Here is a 22,328-nt window from a genome sequence, read left to right as displayed (position 1 = left end):
ATGACATTAATTTGAGAACGTGCAATTGGGTATAAATAGTGAAAACGATTGCACAGGGTGGTCTTGACACTATAAATCTTACTTTAGAATCCATGTTAACCATGGATGGTTCCATATTAAATAATCACTGAATTTCTGTATTCCTATCTAGTTTTTTCAAGTTTATGTGGGTTAAATGGATAGATACTCTGTAATACTCTTGCCTTGTTGGTGTGTTTCATTGCACTTCATTGTGAGCAAATATAGTACTTCCTGAGCTTCAGACAGGGTGGATTACAGAAAGTTAATAAGTAATTGAAGAATTAGAATAGGTGAATGTTGGGCTTTAAATACTTATTCTAGAAAATGTGAATTTTCACATGTTGCTTCAATACCTCTCCTCTTACAGAAACAGAAAAATTCAGTGCAGCTTGTATTATGAAAGTGAGAAAGAGAATATTCAATAGCCTTGCCTTTTTCTCTTTTTTTGTGAATGATGGACTTTCATTTATATATATAAAAAAATTGACCAGTATAAGATCTGTAGCATTTTACATATTTAAGTTTAAAAGAAGGGAGGAAGCAGTGCTGTATATACACTGGGATGGTTTTGGATAGTTTGCTTCTGTTACTAATTTTCCCAGAGGTGACTGTGAACCTGTAGTACTATAGGTATGCAGTGTTTTAAAGTGTTTGTAGCTGTTATACAAAATGAAAAAAAAAAAAAATTGACCTGTGACACTTGGTTTGAAGAAAGTATCTTTGTAAAACTGGAAAATAGTTTGAGGGGTTTATTTTTACACTAGTAAAGCAAACAGCCTTTTTTTATTTTTTTTTATTATTTTTTTTTCTGTTTGCTAGCTGTGCCATCCCTCTCTCTTTCTAAAAAGAGGTAAAGCTGTATTTTTTGCTTATAAAAATAGCTTGGTCCAGACGACTGAAGAGTATGTGCAGTAGTCCTTGCCTAAATGACTTCTTGCTTCTTGTCAACGTATTGCTGGCAGCCTTATGCCAGCATATATATACATTACTGTTTTAATAGTTCTGTTCTTAGTGTGTGTTTTTTAATGCAGTAATAGTTGTGAAAAACAAAACAACAAAAAAGCACAGAAACCAACAACAGTTTTTTCAGCTCAATCTCTTTTGCTGCAGGGGTATGTTGTAGTCCCACAAGGAGATTGAATAAAATTCCTGGCTGAACTATAGCTCAGCTGTTAGCGGTAGTCCTCTGCCCTCAATGGCTGGCAGTAGTGGAGAGTTCCTGGGGAACTATTTGACCTCTACCCTTTGGTTTGAATGTTCCAGTCAGAATCTGCTGCTTCTGTTTGTGCTCACTGTGAGTGCTTTATGCAGGTAAAGTGTGGGGTTGCTTTTCCTACTTTTTGGCTGCTTTATCTGTAGGGCCCATCACATTATCCTATTTCTAAATCAGTTACTGCATTGAATGTTGTATTGTCTGTATCTTAACGGTGTGTCTGTCTGTAGGATACTTCTTCTCACACCTTTCCTCCAAGTCCCATCAGGCAGCACTTCTGTTTCTAGTGCAGCAATAGTCTACAGTTTTTCTGACAGATCTCACAAGCTGGCCAGTGCAGTGCCGGCGGAGTTGTGTCCCTGATGCTGACAGATTAAAGTGGTCGGTCAGTGACAGCTGAGCTTCTGCCTCATCCTTTTCTCACCCCTGTGGTTTTCTTCCTTGTAACGCTTGCTAGTCTTTAGCAGTCAGTTATCAACATTGCTCCTGGTATCATTGCGTCTTCTTGGGCTGAGTTCTGCAGTTTTAAGTATATTACTCAATTCATACAGTGGTTAGAAAAAATTACACTAGTGAGACTGTTAGAAGTTTCTTCCAGTACTTTATACTTGTTTGCTGAGCATTGCTGCTACATGTATTTTGGCAGCAGAGGTAAAACTCGAAAATTCAGTTTTAAGACTGTAGTAATCCAAATGAGAAAAATATGGAGGTTTTTGTATTTTAGATAATTTGAGTGTATTTGAGAACCCAGTTACTGTTATTGCCATAGTTTCATTTAGCCAAAAGTGTTTTTACAAAATGCATTGCTTTTAAATATTTGTGTATCTTGGTGTGGCTTAAGGTCCTTAGTAGGTCAGAACTGAACTATGTAAAAAAGGTAAATGTGACTGTCACTGCTCAGAGAACTTAGTTGATGGCCTATACACTTAAAGTACTTCAGCACAGATGAATGTGTTACGATTCTTAATCATCATCAGTAAATCAAGCAGTTCAGTTAGCAGTTCTAGGTGGTAGTTGTTTAATCAGTGTAATAGAGTTGAGGTTTATGGGGCAATAAGGCATTGAATTTCTGAAAATTTTGTAATGCAGTTTTCCTTCCACAGAGAACATGCACACGTGCATGACTGTTGGTAGCAGAGCAAAGATACAGCTCGAGCTCACGATAGAGAGATTGGGTAATATTGTAGTGTTAAATCTGAAGGACTTCGAATGCATTTGTTTTGTTTTAAATGGCACAAGAGATTACATCAGTAGTAAAAGCTATTGGAACACTCAAAGGATTGCATTGATGATTTGGGAATTATCCAGTCAACAGTAGTGAGTAATTTCCATGTCATTAAAAAAAATCTTTGTTGAACTAGATCAGCTGTCCATATACGTGGCAGAATAAGAGCAAGCTAGATCTGGCCGTATTTTAAAGCCGCTCGTCTTATAGGGAGTACTGGTGTGTTAGTTGTCAGAAGGAGGACTGTCAAGGAAGCCATTGCACACAAAAAATGCATTTTCTTTTTTCCCCTGCTCACTTCTCTGTCACACTAACATGCCTGAATAACTCGGCACACACCGTGGGCCAGAAGGGAGTGAGCAAGTACTAGGAACCGGTACTTACAGGGCTCCAGCAGGTAGAATGGGGTGGCTGAGGCACAGCAGAAATGCAGGAGTGTTGGTGCCAAGAGCTCTTTGTTGAAACAGAGTAGCTGAACAGTCAAAAGACTTTGTCACCTCCTTTTTCTCCACCTCCCTGCATTAAACCTAGTCTGCATAACTTTAACTGATTCACTAGTGGATCAGCTGTTTGCTTAGGAGCAAAGGTTCTTATAAGGGGCAGAGATTGCTAACAGCGAGATTCAGCAGCATTTGATTATACTGCCTCAAACGCTGAGAAGTGAAGCGTTTGCCTTCTTGTATCTAGGTTGTGACTGAAGAACGTTGTGGCACAAATGCTAAGAATGATCTGTGGTGCTTTTTCTGAAAGGATTACTTGGCCCTGTTATTGAAAAATCCATACTGCTTGGAAATGTGCAGTGTTTCCATTCTGACTTGACATGATGTTTCTGGGGCAAACAATACCCTCCAGTTTACTTCACTTCAGATACCTCCTTGTGAAACCTGTAACAAAGACGCACCTTTGGCATACAGATTCTTGTCATAGAGAATACTGCCCCACAGCTCAAATTCTCTCCTTTTTGTCCAAAAGATGTGATGGTAGGTCACACTCCAGCAGAGTAGATTATGAATAGAAGTCTCTTTCTTAATCATTCTAGTCTTTCAAAGTTATTTTCGTTATAAAAAGTTTTTTTCCTGCTTCATTTTAATGTGAAACCAATTAATAGTTCTTCATATTAAATTAATCTCCACGTCTACTTGTGTTTGTTTGACATGTGATTACTTTGTTTTCCTCTTTTTTTTTTTTGATGGCTTTATTTCCTGCTCATTTTTTTACCATATGATGGTCCAGAAACTTGTTTAGTTCTATATTGTAGTTCTGTATGTAGGCTGCATCTAATTAGTTTGTTTATATGATAGTCAGAATGCATAGTGTATTTTTGTATTATTACAACAAAGTGAATGGATTTTTTTTAGAAGTTTTCTTAAAAGCTACAGAAGATGAAATTTAATGCGCTTAGCTTATCATGGAAAAACTGGTACAAAGTCATATTTTTAAAATCACAAAAAAAACCCTAAAATTATTTAATTTTTTATATATGTATTTATGTGGAGGAAGACCTAACAGGTAAATTTTAATTAACAAAGCTTTCAACAGTTCAAGAGATTGCAGTGGGTTATGGTCTGCTTTTGAGGGGTGTTTGGTTTTTTGTTTTGTTGGGATTTTTTCTTGGGTCTTTTTGTTGTTGTGTTTTTGGGTGTTTTTTTTTTTTTTAAGTTTAAAAAGTTTTCTTTAGGACTTTCATGATAATAGCTGAAATTTTATGTGATGTTGAAGGGTCATTTGCATAGCATTTGTATGGAAATTGGTGTTGATAATGAGGAGACTGTAGAGTTGGTCCAATAGCCAGTCTGAGACTTTTGTGGGTCTTGCAGCATAGTTCATCTTTAAGAATATTTTTTTATATGACGCAGACAAATTTACATTTTCTGTTTGTAAAATTTCAGTTGTAGGTTTGAAGTTGGTCTGATTGATGTATTAATGGTTCAAATTAGGTTTACGAATGACTGCTGTGTAATCAGAAGCCTTATTTTGCAATAATACTGTAGTTAGCTTGTTAATGAACATGAATTTATGTTGACACAGGTGTAGAGACCAGTCTATCAAAGCTGTAAAACTAAAGTACTTAGATTTGTAAAGATATTTTACTTTTCTCAGTATGCTGTGTTCATTTTGACTGTTTCCTGATGATTGAGGCATCAAATACATTTAAGAATCACAGGGCTGCGTAATTCTAAGCATTTTTTAAAAACCCTAGTAAATGTTTTAGAAACTAGGAGATAGTGTTTAAATGTTGAAAAGTAAACTTAACTGCATGGCAAAGTATACAATGAAGCAGTCTCTCAAAGCAGATCAGAAAAGGGCACTTAAGGAGGAAAAGAAGGGAGTGAGAAGTTTCTGCTTCTATTTGTGGAAAAAGCAGGGGAAATACACACACCCCACTGAGTGATATCTGAGCATTTTTGTGAAACAAACATTTCATCTTGAGGACCTTTGACTAGTTGTATTAACTTTAAAGGTGAAACTTGTAAGTTCTGTATAGCATCATAAACAAATTAAACCAGTTTTAAGCCTTTGTAATGAGATTTTACAAAAATGGATGTGTAAGTATTTAGGGGCTTTGTTTTATTGGCAGTATTTTTTGGATTTATTTCTGTGAAATTGAGCATCCAGTCTAGAAGATGTGAGGTGAAATAGGTTGGTTTAAATTAAGGTGATGAAAGTCATGATTGTACGGAACTAATCTGTATTCTCTATCATTTTGGCATGCTTGTTTTCATCACAAAGGAGTTTCCCTTTGTAGGGAAGAAAATAGCCATTCAGGATTCTTAATACAAACAAGAAATACTTGTATTTCCGCAAATATTTTTTACAGTGTTTTTTGGCAGAAATAGTTTTATACCCTTTATTTCACTATGAATAACTTAAATTACTTAATTTGTGAAGTGCCATCGTATTCTGCATATGATGTTCAATAACACAGAGTTACAATACTGTGTACATGTAGATAGTCAGGATCATAGAGGTGTATTCCTTCATAACATTTGAACTATTGGTTTTGTAATGTTAACCAACTCCAAAGATCAGAATGTTAGTGTTAGGCACCATCATTTTTTCACATCGCTTTCTCTAGGTGTTTAATCTGACCGTACAAAAAATATCTTTTGTAGGTATATTTTAACACATACTTAAAATGCCTGCAATAATACAGCTACAGAATAGCGTCTCCATATTGTCTAAAAGAATTAACTGGACTGTGTTGGTTTTTTGTAATTCAGTTTGCATTTTTATAGCAGAGAAGCTCACCCAAACTAAAGTACTTTTGCAGACCTCTTGGAATTCAGTGTTTTTTTATGATATATTTTGAATCCTTTTACTCAAGGAATGAGTAAATACCCAGAACTGGTCTTAAGGTTTGTCTTCACTTCATTGTTAGCTGGAGTGTGCCTTTGATTCAGTTTATTTTATGTTCAAAAGTGCAGCATGGGTGAAAAATACGTCCAGCTGTTTGGTATGGTGGTGTGGTTTGAAGCTCAGGTATCACTTAAGTGAATTAATAAGTTGCTTCTTTCCTTAAAATAACTCAATTCAACTGTAAAGACAGGCCTAAATATATTAAATACGTTTTGAAATTAGTGATGTTAGTTGCTTAGTATTTTTTTTTCTGGTTTGTTTGTTTGATTTTAAATTAGGATGGTTTGTTGGGGTTTTGGTTGTTGGGGTTCTTTTGGGGTTTTTTTTGGTAAGGTTCTCAAAACTGTAAGGTAGGGGTCTTGTACATAAAAGTACTAACATGCCCCATTGTGCTTAATTCCCTTACTTTTGTCTGCTAGTGTATCTTGTCCTTACGTGGACTATAACAAATCCAAGTTCAGTTTAAACTTCACATGTTTTTGTTCAGTGTGGTAAGATTCTTGTTTGCTTGACATGTCTTGACTTGCAGTTGTCTTAATAGGTTTACTTTGAACACCATAACATAAGATTTTGTATGTAATACTTCTATAACAGAGAATTTTACTAATGACTTACTGTTTTAAGGGGGAGCTAATCTAATACCTAGTCAACTGTCCTAGCCACGTTACTGAAAACCATATAAAAATTTTGTAACTGCTTTTTTTCCTCTTCTGTCTTTGTAACACTTCATGTCCCTTTGTAAGGTCTTATGAAAACTCCTGGCCAAATGACCAGGTCCCTTTACAGATACATTGAAAGCCAACCCACTGTCCTGAGGAGCTTGTAATTAGATACGGCTGCCTCTTGTTTAGAAGTTTGCCTGAGACATCAAAATATGTCTGTGCACCCTGGCTGTTGCATCCTTGCAAGCTGTCAAATTTGGACTCTTCGATGTTTTTTTTTTTCTGGTTTAGATTTTCAGCTACTTGACTGGAAAAGGTATTTTTTGGAGTACATGTGACCTATTATGAACTATTTCTACTGTAACCGCATGAAAGCAGAAGTCCCCTTTCTTTTCACTCAGATTTTTAATCTCATTTGTTTTACATGTTGATTCTCACTTCAGTCTTTTTTTAGGGTTCTGCAAATTAATCTCAGAAGTTGGAATTAAGGCTGTCAGAAAACAAAAGCTTTTAGAAATTTTGTGACATTTTATTCTTACGTAGTAACACAAAACAAGACCTTTTCATTTTTCTTCTTTTCTAAAAGTCAGCCTCTTCTTACCTTGACCATCTCTCCAAAGGAAAAAAAACCAAACACAGTGTTAGAGTAAAGGAGTTTCCCAGCCAGTTATTATAGCTTTCATTTGGATTTTTGCCTGAAATGTGGAGTGTCCAGGTTGACATTCTCTGCCCAGTTTGAGGTGGGATTAAAATCCAGGTCTCCACTATTACAGGCAAGCATCCTGGGTGAGATCTTGGATCCTTATCCACATTTCTGTTCATCTCCAACCTGTTTGGTGCTATAGAGGCATTAGTCATGACTGAATTTGGGGACATAGGTCTCTGATAGGTTTAATGGGAATGAGAGAAGGGGAAGCTAAAATTGAAATACGGTGGTCCAGGCTTCTTAAAGGAAGGAGGATGCATGAAGTGACTGATGGTACACCTATAGTAAGTGGAAATATTTTCAGTGCAAGAATTTCTCACAGTGCTGGAAAAGAGGAGAAACTTTCATGTTAACTAGAAGTCAAATTTAGAATTAAATAAATAGCTCATATTAATTAGAACAAATGGCCATAGAGTGTAACTGAATTTAAGTGCTAAGCATTTCTGTGGATAAGTGCTGATATTTGCTAAAATGAAATTAAAATCAAGGATGTAGGTCTTGATGCTTCAGGAGAAGCTGACAAGTTTGAAATGACTTATGGGCAGATAAATTTTTAGATGTTTTTCTTCTCTGCTGTGAGGATGTTAATGGCTCATGCTTTACATTTCTAGTACAGCTCACTATCCTGTCTGTGAATCCTGAGCATTGTAGCTGGATTGAGTATGATAGACTTGGTCTTTATTTTGTAGCTTCTTGTAGTCGGGTCTCTGAATAAATGAAGCGTGGCTTATACCTTCCTCTCAAATTTGACATATTAGCGTATCTGTAAAGTCCATGGGCTATAAGGTTTTTGTTCATAGTATATTTTCCAAAGACAGGTTGGAATCATGAGGAAAACATAGACTATGAGTATGTGCACAGTAAAGAAAAAGTCACTAAGAAATTTTTGGCCCACATTTGTCCTAAAAATTAGGGGGGGGGAAATTCCCATTTGTAGTACAGGGAGCTTTCAGTCCAATAACTTGAAGTGGAAAAATTTTTGTGTATGTGTGTTCCTAATAAATATCAGATTAATAGTGTAAATTACACTAGATATTTGATATCTTCAATTTTTGTTACATTCTTTTTTTTTCTTTTATAACGATAGTTAAGCATTTGATCTTCTGAATTTAATACGAATGTTATACTAGTGAGAAGTTTTCAGGTTATATTGCGGAAAATGAAAAATACTGTCTGTCTCCTGTTCAGAGTCTGCATCTGTGGACAAGTCTGTATCCCATTCTTGCACAACTCCTTCTACATCTTCTGCTTCTGGACTGAACCCAACTTCTGCGCCTGCTTCATCTGCTCCTACAGTTCCTGTCTCACCTGTCCCACAATCACCAATTCCTCCGTTACTTCAGGACCCAAATCTCCTTCGACAGCTGCTGCCTGCTCTGCAAGCCACCTTGCAGCTTAATAATTCTAGCGTAGATATATCCAAAATCAATGAAGGTAAGGATTCTTTAAAGGTGATGTAATATATTATTTACACACATTAGTGTATTGTCGGATGCTAAGATCTAGTAAATGTAAGTCTTACTTTAAAAGAGAAGTGAATAAATGAATCCCTGGATAAAGCAGGGATTGGTTTTGTTTGTTTTTTTTCCTGTTAAACCTTTTTAAATTAGCCAAGTAATGTTTAAGGCTGTTAAGCTAATAAATGCTGATGTATGTGACCAGTCTAATTGAGACTGGTGACTTAATCGCTGAATCAGCATTCATTTGTTGCACAAAATTTAGTTAGAGCTTTTTGTTCTTTTGTTTCATGCAATGTTCTTTGTTTTCTGTGGTTTGTGCTCCTGTTCTAATAATATGTGTTTGCAAATACTGAAACTTCTAGGGATTCTTAAATCTTGTTGCCTATCAACTTTTTTTCTTTAACAGAACATGTTAGCCTCTCTGAATAAAGATAGCATATCAGTCATTTTGCAAGCAAGTTAAATTTTGTGCATGTAATCGGTGTATCCCTTACATTTTTGTCACATTGGCCTAGTTTATTAAAAGAAAGTTTAGAACTAGCTATAGTGCCTTTCACTGCAAAAACACGTGGAGTTGATGCATTTTGAATGTAATTTTATCTAACGTGGTGTCTGCATGTGGCGCGTTACTGGTGAAGAAAGTGGTGTGGGATTTTTTTGTTTGCTTCTTTGGACTTCTTGCACACTGATCAGTGATTTATGTGTAGTGCCCAGAGTTAATTATCTTTAACTTTTGAAAAGTGCAAACCTTGAAAGCCAAAATAGTAAAGTTTGACTTAAAATGTTACTGTTAAGTACGTTATGATTATTTATAAGGGAAGGCTGTCAACTGACTTCCTTTTAATCAGCAAATATTGTGGCTTCATTCAGTACTGGTAGGTGAGTAAATTATTGTTTTTTCCTGTGCAGGGAGAAGCTTTTAAAACTGTAGTGCACTAGGCTGGACTAAAAAAGTGGGAGTATCGTGGTTGGTTGTGTTAAAAAATGAAAGGTCCAATCAAGACTCTAATTGCATTTTATTAGAAAGCTGCCAATATAAGTTCCTAGTCATTTTCTCTTGCCACATCTGAGCTGCAGATGTGTCTTTCTTGGAACAAGAGTGTTTAGTATTGTTCTGATGGCGCGAGGGCCACGTGGGCAGAATGACTTCAGCTTGCGCAGCAGGACTGCCGTTACTGTGCACACGATGCAGAGTTATTCTGTGTTTGTGCTGGTGAGTCAGTTTTTTCAGAATTGTGCACGGGTAGTGTATGTTCAGGAAGTATCCCACAGAGCCTCTAGACCTTTTTGAAAAGATTAGTTCAGAGGCTGGCTCTCATTGGCTCATACTATGAGATGCTCTTCCTGTGTAGTGTAGTTTTAAAACAGTTGGTTGAAAATGAGTAATTTTTTACTGGAGGAGTGGGGGATGGGACAGCTAAACCCCAAACAGATATGTTATATTTTTTTAAAGAAGAAAAATGAAGTGTCTGGATTTTAAACTTGAAAGATCTGTTCTTTTTCCTTGAACAGGAAGTCTTCCCACCCAGCCCCATTTGTTTGGAAGTGGTACTGCTGTTTTGCTTTTTTTCTTTTTTTCTTAAATTATTGTAGTGTAAAAAAAAAAAAAAAACCCAAACCAGATTCTGCTTACTACAATTACAAGTTGAACAAATGTTTTCTTATTGATCCATAAGGTCAAGCTGAAGAGTTGTTTTCTAAAAGATTTTTTTTTTAGTGTATGTCTCAGAGAAAACAACTAAATAAAGGACTTGGTTAGTCATGCCAAGTGTTCATTAATTGAATTCAAGTGATTGAAAACTAGTTCAGGTGGCTCTTTGGTCTATTGTGGATATAGGATCAAAATCAGAAAGCTTAAATGTATTTAGCCAGTTTGAACAGTTTAAAGTGATGTTCTAGAATTGCCAGTAAAACAGAATGTTTGTTTTTAGTTCTAACAGCAGCTGTGACACAAGCCTCTCTGCAGTCTATACTCCATAAAATTCTTACTGCTGGACCATCTGCTTTCAATATCACTTCCCTAATTTCTCAAGCTGCACAACTGTCTACACAAGGTATTCAGAGTCTTCTTTTCACTTATGTAAAATTGTTACATTGCATTTTATAAAGACTGAAACTTAGAGAAGCTGTCTCTTGTCGTATCTTTGGCCATCTGGTGTAGAGGATGTTGAATGACTTCTTTTTCCAAAGACAGGATAAGAAATTGTTTCTTGGGGAGCAGGAAGATCACAAGCAACTAAGTAAATGTGCTTCTCTGTCTCGCCTTTTGGGATTTTCTTTGTATGTTAACTAACTATATAAATAGTGTGAAACATGTGTGAGACCCTCTCAGTTTATTCTGAACCTTAATTAGACCTTATTTAATGTTCAGGATAAAACACCCTTCTTGTAATACTGTGCAACTGTGACTTTTGGGGGAGGCCTTAAATTCTTAAAAGAGAGTTTATTCTGTTTGGGGTTTTTTGTAGTCTTCTGTAAGTAGATTCCTTCAGGTATGTTTCATAACTTAATAAAGCTAGAAACTTAAACCAAAACAATAAATGCAGTCATGTTATTGAGTAGGTAAGCAATATTATGCTAATGTTAATTTTTAACCAGTAATTAAGACATGGGTGGGGGGCTTTTGGTAGATGCCTGGAATGGGTAAATAGTTCATTCATTCATTCTTTTCGTTAAATAGAGTTGAGCATCCTAAATTAGGAATCGCAAGTGAAAATAATTTAGTCTCTCCATGTGTAAAAAGCAGTGCATAATAGCTTCTTCTCTTTCCCCTTCCCCTCAAGTTTTTGAAGTGGAGAGTTCGGGGAAAATACAATTCTTTAGTTAGGGTTGTTGAACATTTGGTTGTTCCAGTTGTTCACCTCCCCAACTGTCTCCAGTTGAGTATGTTTGTATATTGTCTAATACGGAATACTGCAAAGTACCAAAACAAAATCTAATTGACATTTAAGCTAGGATATGATTTTATTAAAAAAATCAAACCCAACTTTTTTTTCCTTTACAGCTCAGCCATCTAATCAGTCTCCAATGTCTTTAACATCTGATGCCTCATCGCCAAGATCATATGTATCTCCAAGAATAAGCACGCCTCAGACTAACACCGTTCCGCTTAAACCTTTGATGACTACGCCACCGGTATCAGCGCAGCAGAAGGTAAGGTCCTTTTGATATATGCCATATTGTAGTAAGAAACCATTATAGGTAATATTAAGTATTGTTGCTTATATATAGGTAATATTAAGTATCCGTGTGCTAGCAGTTATGGGTAGGATGATAAAATATCTATGTTATCTTTCCCAATAGAAACAAAAAAAAATGGAAGGAACTACTTTGCTGTATTTTTGCGGTACAACTCGACTCGCACAGAATGAAAGCAAATCTTATCTCACTTCACATGCTGTCTGGAGACATTACCAAGAGATCAGTATTTTAACGTATTTAAATGGAAACAAAAACTTAGTCCAAAGGCAACAGCTGATATATTTCTCCAGACTTTAGCCAATAAAAGATTGTTAGAATGGAATTCTTGAAGTTGACTTGATGTAGTCTCAAATTTGGTTTAGAAATGTTCTAGGTATTTACAAGGTCAGTAACATGATGTTCCTTTCCATCCCTGCCTCCTCACCCGCATTCATTCAGAATTCCTTAATTGGATCAGTGACTAGGAAACATTAATTGAAGTTAACTAGTAAGCTCCTAAGGTTCTTCCTAAGCATGAAGTAGAAAACATAAAGTTGTCGTCTTTATTTTTTTTTTTTTTCTGTATGATCCCTCTGGTGGGTCACTCTTCAGAGGAGAAATGTCTTTTGCAGCGTCTGAGCTCAGTATTTCATATCCTACAAGTGTCGATATTGAAGAATAAATACAGTTGAAGCTGAGGTTATTTATTTATATAGTTGCTCTGTCCAGCAGATCAGAGGCTCTGCTTTGCTGCATACAAGTGAGGAAAGTAGATGTAATTAGAGGCATCCACAATGAACCTCCCCTTTTCTTAAGGATTTTTCTTTTTCCTTGTTTAAAGACTTGTGATTTATCTTATAGAGCATAGGTGGGAAGAGGTCCTGTGTTGAAGGACCTATTATGAAGGAGGATTTTGTTACTAAAGGAGACTGAAGGCACGGCTATTGATTTGCACCCTCTGGTGGAAAGTAACCTTTTCCATTCAAGATAGTTTTGTAGTGATGGGTAGAGCTGCAGGGCATAACACTCTTGTACCTTTTAGGCAAGTTTTAAAAAACAAAACAAAACAAAAATTTAGCACTTTATACTGTTGGTTTGGCTGTGAAAAATGGAAGTTCATTGAGGAGGATTTGAATGTCTTCTAGAGGTTTGCTGTTGTCACACAATGGGAACTTGTCCTGTCTCTTTGTTTTACAGATGTTTCTTTTAAGATTGAGACCTTCAGATTTTAACCCAGTGTTATCAGTATGTTGCTCAGTGTATGTAGTATCTTATCAGTGTAAGAAGCATGACTCTAGACTTTGGGGTGAGACCAGTCTTACTTGACACACCTGCCCCCCTGCAAGAGAACCTCTTATGTCTTGAAGGCCTTTAAGGAATACTTTTTTATCTTTAGGAGAACAGATTGTATTCCTCATTCTAGTCTAAATGCCTCATTTTCTTACATTTGAATTTTTTCATGGGTACAAAGAAAACCCAAGTAATTCTCCCAGTTTATTGTGATTGACAATGATACAATGACTTGTGAAAGCCTCATGTCTGTACTAATCCTGCTTGTTTTCTTTGTTTCTGCCCTTGGAGCACGCCCTGAATCTGTGTGGTCACCTCCCATAGCTAGGTGACAAGTAATGAAATTATCGAATAGCAGACTTGAAACAAAGAAAGGAGGTGTCTGGCACTATCAAATCCCAGGATATGAAAAAGAATCTTCTTAAGTTGTTTACTGTCAGTAATTGGAAGTTGATCTGGTCTGGTCTCTGCAACCCAGAGATTGGGATTTACTTCATAAATAAGGTTCTGATTATCAGCTACATTATAAATATGTTAAAAGCTTTATCCTTTGGGTTCTTCTTTGTCTACAGTGTTTTCTGAAAGACTTGAAGGAAGGACAGCTCAGCTTTTTTTTTTTTTTTTTTGCCCCCCAAACCATTTATCCTTGTTGTATAAACCTTGCTGATCTAGTATTTATCATCCCACTACAGATGTTTTCCTAGAACTGTGCAGACAAACTTGAACATGCTGCCTTTCACCCTGTGTAAAGGCCAGCATTATACCTATGAAGTAGGTAGTGTGGTAATAAACTCTGCCTTAAGAGAAAGTGAAGGCAAGGCAAGTGGTATAAGTAGGGCCAATCTGTCTTGGTAGACCAGCTGTATAGTTGAATATGCTTTTGGACACACAAGCCTTCCCTCAGGTTTTCGGTAGAAGCAACAAACTTCAAGGCTAAATGCACACTTGAGAAGAGTTGGTCTGAGTTTAGTGTAAGTCATAACTACAACAAGGCTGCCACTCCTCAAAAAACCAATAAAAATAGTGTTGGTTATTTTATGCTTTGTCTGGTAGGAGAATCTCCACTTGCATGTGGGGCTCTGTGATTGACTATAGTTAGTGACTTGGCATGCAGGATTTCACCTCTGGCCTTTTCAAAGGGGGGTATTGTGTGCGCTTTATTGATACGTGCATAGAAGTTCTGAAAGTGTTGATGTCTATAATGGGACACATTTTGAAATTACTGTATTAGAATCTGTTCTTTCCTTAAGATTTCGGCACAATGAGGTGAGATTGCACATCTGGTTTATTTTTGAAGCACATATAATATGTTTGCAATCAAAGTGTTAAGCGTAGTAAATTTCAGAGTTACCCACTCTAAGCTATGATGTCTTTGCTTCAGCATGCCATTAATCCTCATGGACTGTTGTGTGTTACTATATACATTGGCAAGTTTTCACTCCCATCCCTCTGTGAGGAAGTTATAACTCTTGCTGCATGGGGATATCATAACCATAAAAGCTTTCTATTTTCTAGGTACCTCGAGTAGCTTCCCAGATTATCTAAACAGAATTAGTAGTAATGCTTGACAGCAGGAGCTTTTCTTTGGTTTTGTGTTCCTCAAATCTGGTGCTAACAACAGAGCTGTTGAAATGTTAACATGAATTGTTTGTGTGTTAATCCCACAAGTAACAAATGCAGCTGTTAATTCTCCGGTTCAGGAGGGAAAGAACTTTCCTGATAGTTCTTGTATTTCCATAATTAAATTCCCTAAAATGGGATTGAGTTGAGAATTTAGGCAGTAATAGCTCCAGTGTAACCACATCTGTTTTAGTACTCCTTTGGATATGTCAGTCAGGTTAGCTTACTCAGTTCGAAGTGTCTGAGGTAAATTATGCATAATAGAGATGTGGTGCTGTGCCAGGACACACTTGGTTTCAGAGCAGGAGCCCGGTGGCTTAGGGTGCTGCTGTGCAGCAGGCGTAGACAAAGCTGAAGTGGCACCACGCAAGCGGAGCCCAGTGCTGGATGCAGGGATCCTTGGGCTGGCTCTGGGAACAGTGTGGTGCCATCTGCACAGTAGGGCCTGTTAGTTAGGACTGCATGAACGTATCTGTACTGCTTTTAAATTCAAGCTGGTATGTCTGCCTGGAGGTGTGCTATATGCACACAGCAGCTCAGGTGTCACAGACTCCAGAATACCGGGCATCACATTTTGCTGTTTAGCTGCGCCTGTGTTATATGGTTAGAAACTGTTCTGAATTTCTGCGGAATAACTGTGTAAAGCATATGTTAAACAGACCTGTCATGCTCAGCGAGAATGTTGCTTACAGATTGATTATTTTTTTTGCCCTTAGTATTTTTCTATTACTGGTACACTTACTGACTTTGAAACACTTGGAAAATAGGGAATAGTTAAGAGGTTTTACGGCTCATTTGTCTTACAAATCCCAGTTTTTCTTTACAATCCATTTTTGGTTTTATTTTTACAAGCCAGGGAGCTGGTTAGTTTTCCAGTTTGGACCTGCAAGGTGATTGTATTATCTCTGATGGACTTTCCTTTTGAAATTGTTTCTTCTATTTGAACAGCCTTGATAGTTGTTATGTCTGCTCGTGTCATGTCTGGGTGAGTGAAATTCAGGCATTGATAGCAAAGTTCTTCATGTCATACATTTCATAATCAGGTAGTCTTTTTTTTTTTTTTTTTTAATAAATCGATTTTGGAATTGCTATTATTTTGCCCTCCTCAACTGTATAATTCTGTTGATTTCAACACACTGAGTGATCTTACAGTGATCTTCCTTTATCTTTCCAGAACTATGACCTTTTCATGTGCTATTCAGACTTCTTTTGGCTTTTGATAGTGGTTTCAAAAGGTGACTTTTCCTCTTAGGCATATAAGTAGGTTTGAGATTACATTAAGATTTCCTGTATATTTAAATGAATGAATTTATGTCTTGAGTTTACTTTAGCAGATACTGTCTGACTTGCTGTCTGTGGTTTGTTTCACAGGAGTCTGTTTCTGAAACTGAGAGAATTTCTGGAGGTTCAGATGACCACTAGTTAGTAATCTACACCAGCTTGATGTCAGCAAATGCCAGACAGGCTGCCTGATTTACGTTTTTTGTCTTTATGGATCCCTAGAACCTTCTCTTCCCTCTCTCTTTCTTAAAATTCTTAGCTTGATTTTCCAGAGGGGGAGATAAATTTTGGAGCTGCTTCCTCTCTTGTACGTACTTTAAAAGGGACAGGGGTATGCAGAGTATGGGGCAAAAAAGAAAAGTATCTTGAACTCCATTTACTGTAACTTAGACACTAGTGTATTCCCAGGCTTTTCATATTCAGTCTTTTGTAGTTCAGGAATTCACAGAAAAAAGACTGTATCTCACTGCTGGTGTATTAATATCTTAAATGTGAATGTGTATCACAAATGAAAAGCAAAAAGGTACTGGTGACTTTTTTTTTGGTAATTCATTTTAGAAGTGACAGAACAGTTATAAAGGGGGAGTAGCAGGCTGATAAATATCCTTTAGATTTGTTTTTCCGTTTCTGATAGAAGTGTTATGATACCGTTAATACCTAATTGTGCTCTTGCTATCTATCACAACTGTGGAACTACAGATGATTTATTTCTTTTAAACACCTTGTGAAGAGTATAAAAATTCTGTCAACAAAAGACCTTGTATCAAAAGCCCTACTGGTCTTGTAACTTGTAATTTCCATATTTTCCTCTGGTTCTTACATTTGATATTTGCTGTGGAGGAAATCTAATGAAGTTTTAAATTTTCCAGGTTGCTACTCCAGGTGTTAAACAAGGACCAGCTTCACAGGCAGCCCCTCAGCAGCCAGTAATAGCTGACAAGCAGGCGGGTCATGAACCTGCCTCTCCACGAAGTCTTCAGCGCTCAAGGTATATTGAAATGCTTCTCTGTGCTGTCCTCTGTTTTTGCTCTGGATCCAGTGTATGTTGTATGTGTTGTATTTGTGGATTCTTCTCTGGCCTATGTATTGAACGTGATTTAACTCTGCTGCTACTGAAAGGATGCAGGTAAATATCTTTGTTACAGAGCTAATGTGGTAGATTCTCCATGTTAGGGCCACCACTAGAGTTCCTTTCACAGAAGCAAAATAGAATTAGTATTTCTGCCCTGTTACTCTGGAATGAATGTTACAAGTGATTCCTGGTATTGTGAATTCTGAGTTTGGAGTTTTTGTTTCTTTATGTGTAGTTACGGGATTAAATGCTTTAATGCTGTGATTTGCTCTGTGTTAGACGTTTGTGGGGTCATGCTGTAGTGTAATTTGATTTTTAAATTAGTAAGAACTTTTGTCTATCAGACAATTTTGCTGCTTTAATGAAAAACAGTAAACGTGAAGCAAGTTTCACAAATGCTTCTGGTTGGCCAGACTTTTTTTTGTTAATATCAAAGCTTCTTCAGACGTTGTGTGATAGGAGCGTTTAGCCATAGGTTTACAAGATGAGTTTAGAACCTGTATCTTGTCTGAAATTTTTCTTTGGGGAAGATGGGCTTTTCATTGTGTAGGATGCTGTGCACTTTATCATACTGGTTACAGGGGTGTAATCAAAGATTTATCATAAGATACTTCTGTGGTGTAGTCATGGTCTAGAACTGTGGCAAGAGAAGATTGCAGGTTGACTTTTTTAAAAAATGCATCATCACCATGGATTCCTGTAAATCGTGTTGCACTTCTTAAAAGCTAGATTTTTAGAGTGGTTGAATAAGGTGTGTGGTATGATATTAAAAAGCAAACAAAAACCCCAATACTGTTTCCGTGTCAGCATACCTGAAGCTATATGGTGGTGCTTTCCAGATTATAAAATAGTGACGTCCTTTTATCTGCCCTTCTGAGACTAATAATAAAGGGGACCCTCTATTGCATGTCATTGATGTGCTAACTTATTGTTAGATTTTCAAATCTGTGTTGCTTTTTGTTGGTTTTGGGGGGAGGGAGGTTGTTTAGTGTGTTCATTTTTTTTGAGGGGGTGGGTTTTTTGTTTGTTTGCTTGGTGGTGCTATCCCAGTGACTGGATTTACTGAAAACACTGATATTGATCAGTTTGAGAGTACAAACAGAAGCAAGTCAGAAGTTTTTGTCTTTAATGTTGGCTATCTTACAGACACTTCATTCTAATCTTTGGCAGATGTCTAAACTACAGTTCATTTTCCTCTGTGGGTAGAATAAAGCCATAGTGTACCAGCTCCAGTCTGTAGTAATTATGGATGGTGCTGCTTAAATCTTTCTGAATTACAGTACCCAAAATAAAATTCTGTTTGGCAACCAGCTAAACCTTTTTAATAAGGGGACTAGACCTTTTTAGAAGGAGCGGTGCGGTTTTGGGGAGTAGCTCTCAGTCACAGACCCTTTTGTCTTTGCTCATCGCTGTTTCCCAATAGGAAGTCTTGCTGAGGAAGATAGCCTTATTCTTAGAAACATTCACCGTGGCCTGGAGTCTGCGTGAAGTGATACTGGGGGGCATTTGGCCTGCTAATCCATACACCGTACTATGTGTCCCCCCTCCATTTGGGCTATAGGACTTCCTACTCTGGCATAACCCTTACCCACGTTGAGTTCCCTTAAGGGTTCTACTGACCCTCTGCGAACCATTGCTTCGCTTGGCATCAGCATTTTGCTGGAGAAAGGAAGCTGAATTTGTCCCAGCAACGTACCGCTGAAGCAGAGGGGTCATACGGGTAGCACGGTTCGTCTTTGAGGAGGAGACACAGGAGGCAGTGCACAAATTGAGGCGAGTGTGTGCCCTAGTATCAAAGCTACTTTGATAATAGTAGTATTGTTTAGTATCCTTATATCTCTCAAATTGTTACATGTTTGTCACAGTGGTTTATTGTGCACCATGAGTTCATGCGTTTCTGTTTCTTTCGGTAGTGTCGCATTTGCAAGATTAATGAGCAAGTGATTTGGAAGAAACTGTGTGACTGGTATTTTCTTCTGTTCAGTGCAGTGGAGCTGAATGGAAATGGACCAGCTCAGATGTAGATTTAGTTATCCACAAAAGATTTCCTGTGTCTGGGCAGTATTTCTGAATTGAAATAGAACAGATTATTCCTTTGTTAGGTGAAAGTTGTCAGGCAGAATGCGGACTGCTCTTGGGGCTGACTCCCTTTACTTTTTTTATAGGAATGAACAACAACTTAGCATCTTGACCTGTGGACAGGTGATCCAAAAAAAGAGGCTCTATGAATTAAGGTTGCATTTCTCTACAGCTTAAATACAAATTCAAAACTACATTTCCTTTGCTTTTACTATTACTAAAAGTCTTAAGCAAATGGAGCTAAAATTATTTTTAAGTTGTTTAGGAGGAAGTGCTAAGAAATATGTGAATAGCTATTGATAAATTTAAAGTTATGAACATTTCAGCCATGCAAGTTAGGAAATTAATGCAATGTAGGCATACAGTGAGTCTTTTTGTAAGACATGATTCCAAAGACACACCATGAATTATGGCTGCTTTAAAAAAGGAACTAAATGAGTGCTTCTATAATTAATAGTTTTGTCAGGTTGCTAGTTCCTCTTTATTTCCAGAAAAGAGTGAGAATATTTTTCCTTTACCTTAGAAAATACAAAACTCCTGGAGGGGGAGGTGTTTCCTCACATTTTTTGTAGGTTGTAAGATTTTGTAGTTTGTAGTAGAGTATTTCCGATTTCGGAACCATCCCATTTTCGTACCCTTGTGCAGATGTTTTTGCCTCTCTGGAAGCATTCCGTTACCTGTGGGATAGTCAGTCTTGAACTCATCCAGCAGCTGAGGCAGGTATTTGGCTTTATTGAAGCATTTGAAAATGTAGCAGTAGTTTGGAACTGTCTATCATTGCTGCATTCGTAGCTCCCCCTGCTGCTAACATAGCAGTGGTAGGATATTTTGTGGCAGGATATTTTATTCATAATTAAGATACAACTTTATTTTTCAGAAACCCACAGATTTTATTTATTTTTTGGAAACACTTGTGATGTGTTAGAGTGATTTTTACTGATGAAGTAAGAGTCAGAGAAGCCAGGTTGAATAAATAACCATGGAAGGTGATGCCTCAATTCTACTTAGTTTATAAATGTAGCGTTTCTCTGCACCATCAGTATGCTGATGCTGAATGAATACCTAGAAACACAGAATAATTCACGTTCACTAGTTGTGATCTAGTCCAAGTCCAAACTCAAAGTAGGACCGGCAAGTTTGAATTGCTAAGGGCGTTGTTTAGGTGATTTTTTTAACATCTCTGAGCATCTTCTTCTAATGTTTGACTACCCTTATGGTGAAATGTTTCTTTTGTTATATCTAATGAGAATTTCCCTTGTTGCAACTTAAGAGAGGGGAGGAACTGCTTTCTTCAACCATGCTCTTGCTAGTACGGCCCAGCATGTGCTTGGCCAGCTTTACCACAGGGATGCGTTGCTGACTTGCATTTAACTTGTCCACCAGGATCCTCGCGTCCTTTTCTGCAAAGCTGCTTTCTACCCTTCCTCATGTCCTTTGTCTCTAGATCCCCTTACCCTGCAGAGTGGCAACTCGCTGTCCCTTAACCTTTTGTTAAGAACAAGCCTTCTTGGCTAGTTTCAACACCAGCTTCAAAATCTACATGCCACTGTTTTCCTAACCAACTGAACATTTCTACAGTGAAGCGTTTTCACTTGTAGGTGGTTTTGAAGTATTTGAGCCAATTACTGAAGAGAACATAGAGCACAAAACCCAAAGAATACTTTTTTCCCCCCAGTTACATCATGTATCCCGTTTTGCAACTTCTGCTGCCTGAAATCAAGAAGGGAAATTTACATATACAACTCTTAACAAAGCTGCCCGCAAAAATCTTTCTGCATATTTTTTTTTAATTCTAAGCTTTTAAACAAGTTTGGGGATACTGAAAAGAATAAGGTTAAAGTCTTCGCTGCAGAGCAGTGTGCTGTACCTAATTTGTTGGCTGTTTGTTTGGAAACCTGCTGTAATTCTTTGCAAGTGTGAGTGATTAGGATAAATGGCTGGGGATTGGACTGTAAAGATAGTTGCATTATGCTAGGATGTTTTCAGTCCTCAAGGGGGTAGGTTAGGTGATGAATTAAGATTCCTCTCAATTTTTTTTTTTCTTCATATTACTTTATATCACTTGCAGGCAAGTAGTAAGAAAGTTTTAAGAAATAAACTGAAATTACTTCCTGTGTTGAAAAGCTGCTGCTGGTGGGAGAGTGATTGTAAACATAATCTTGTAAGTCATGGCTAAGTACTGACATAAGTAGTACTACTATTTCTCAGTATGTGTAGTGCCAAAGAACATTGTAACTGTGTGATACCATCACTGTTATGGTGCTAGTGTTGTTCTTTTGTCCTGCTCAAGTTTACTGCTTCCTTTGTCTTCCCTTACAAGGGTGAGGAGGGTAGAGTAGATTGTTTCCATCCTGACCTGTCCGTGTCCATGTTCGCATGAGTAACTAGCACTGCTCCCACCTTTTCTTAGCAAAACACGTGAACGGGAGAACAGAGTCCCTTTCTGTGAGGGAGGGGGGTGGTGATTGAGCAAATACTGGAAAAGGAAGTAAGAGTGTAGAGGCTTTGTTCTTTGTTTTTGTAAGGGATGGAGGAGTAGAAAAAGGTGGGTGCTGAAACATCAGCTCTTAAGCTTATGCACCATGGGTGTTATACCCCTCCCAGTGCAAGTTCTGGTTTCCTAGAAGATCAGACCACCTGGACAGCAGTGCTTGCGAGGAGGAGACAAACCCCCACATTCTGATACTTCGTTTCATAATGGCGGTATACCAAATAGCAGTTTTGATGCTGGTGAAAGTCATAGTGGAGTTGTCTATTGTTCATAATATGGAAGTTGAAGAACAGCAATGAACTCTTTAACGTAGCAGAACTGTGTAGCTGCAGCTCTGGCAGTTGTGTCAGGTGTGGTTGGATCCATATGATATGAGAGTGTAGCGTTCATGCTGGCACTGTTACCTGGGCTTCTGGACACATGGAAAGTAAATTTAAGTATCAGTGATTTTTACATATTTTGGGTGAAATTCTGTAGTTTGGTGGGCTTAATGTTAGGTGTTCAGGTTGTGTATCATAGCTTTATTGAGAGAAGTGATACAAGTGAAACAAAAAAAACCTACTACTTTTCCTAGAGAGCTTACCATCCAAGTGTGAGGTGGAATATGAGTGTTTTCAAATTCAGAGTACAAGAGTCCTTGTGGATTAGTCAGTCATATCAGTTTACCAAAG

General features: G+C 37.4%; 1 protein-coding gene across 2 annotated transcripts in view; it reads left to right on the top strand.

Annotated features, from left to right (window-relative positions):
* The window catches only part of WAC (WW domain containing adaptor with coiled-coil), a 65,424-nt gene that overhangs the window by 29,875 nt on the left and 13,221 nt on the right, over positions 1-22,328 (top strand). For both annotated transcript variants that reach the window (XM_009895115.1, XM_009895113.1), the window contains 4 exons: positions 8,373-8,618; positions 10,576-10,698; positions 11,649-11,797; positions 16,885-17,003. In XM_009895115.1, the coding sequence (XP_009893417.1) occupies positions 8,373-8,618; positions 10,576-10,698; positions 11,649-11,797; positions 16,885-17,003 (637 nt within the window). The remainder of the gene's footprint in view (positions 1-8,372; positions 8,619-10,575; positions 10,699-11,648; positions 11,798-16,884; positions 17,004-22,328) is intronic.

The sequence above is a fragment of the Charadrius vociferus genome, unplaced genomic scaffold, assembly GCF_000708025.1.
Source record: "Charadrius vociferus isolate BGI_N301 unplaced genomic scaffold, ASM70802v2 scaffold61, whole genome shotgun sequence".
Taxonomy (NCBI): domain Eukaryota; kingdom Metazoa; phylum Chordata; class Aves; order Charadriiformes; family Charadriidae; genus Charadrius; species Charadrius vociferus.
The sequence above is the reverse complement of the archived record's forward strand: the minus strand, read 5'-3'. Positions and strand labels throughout refer to the sequence as shown.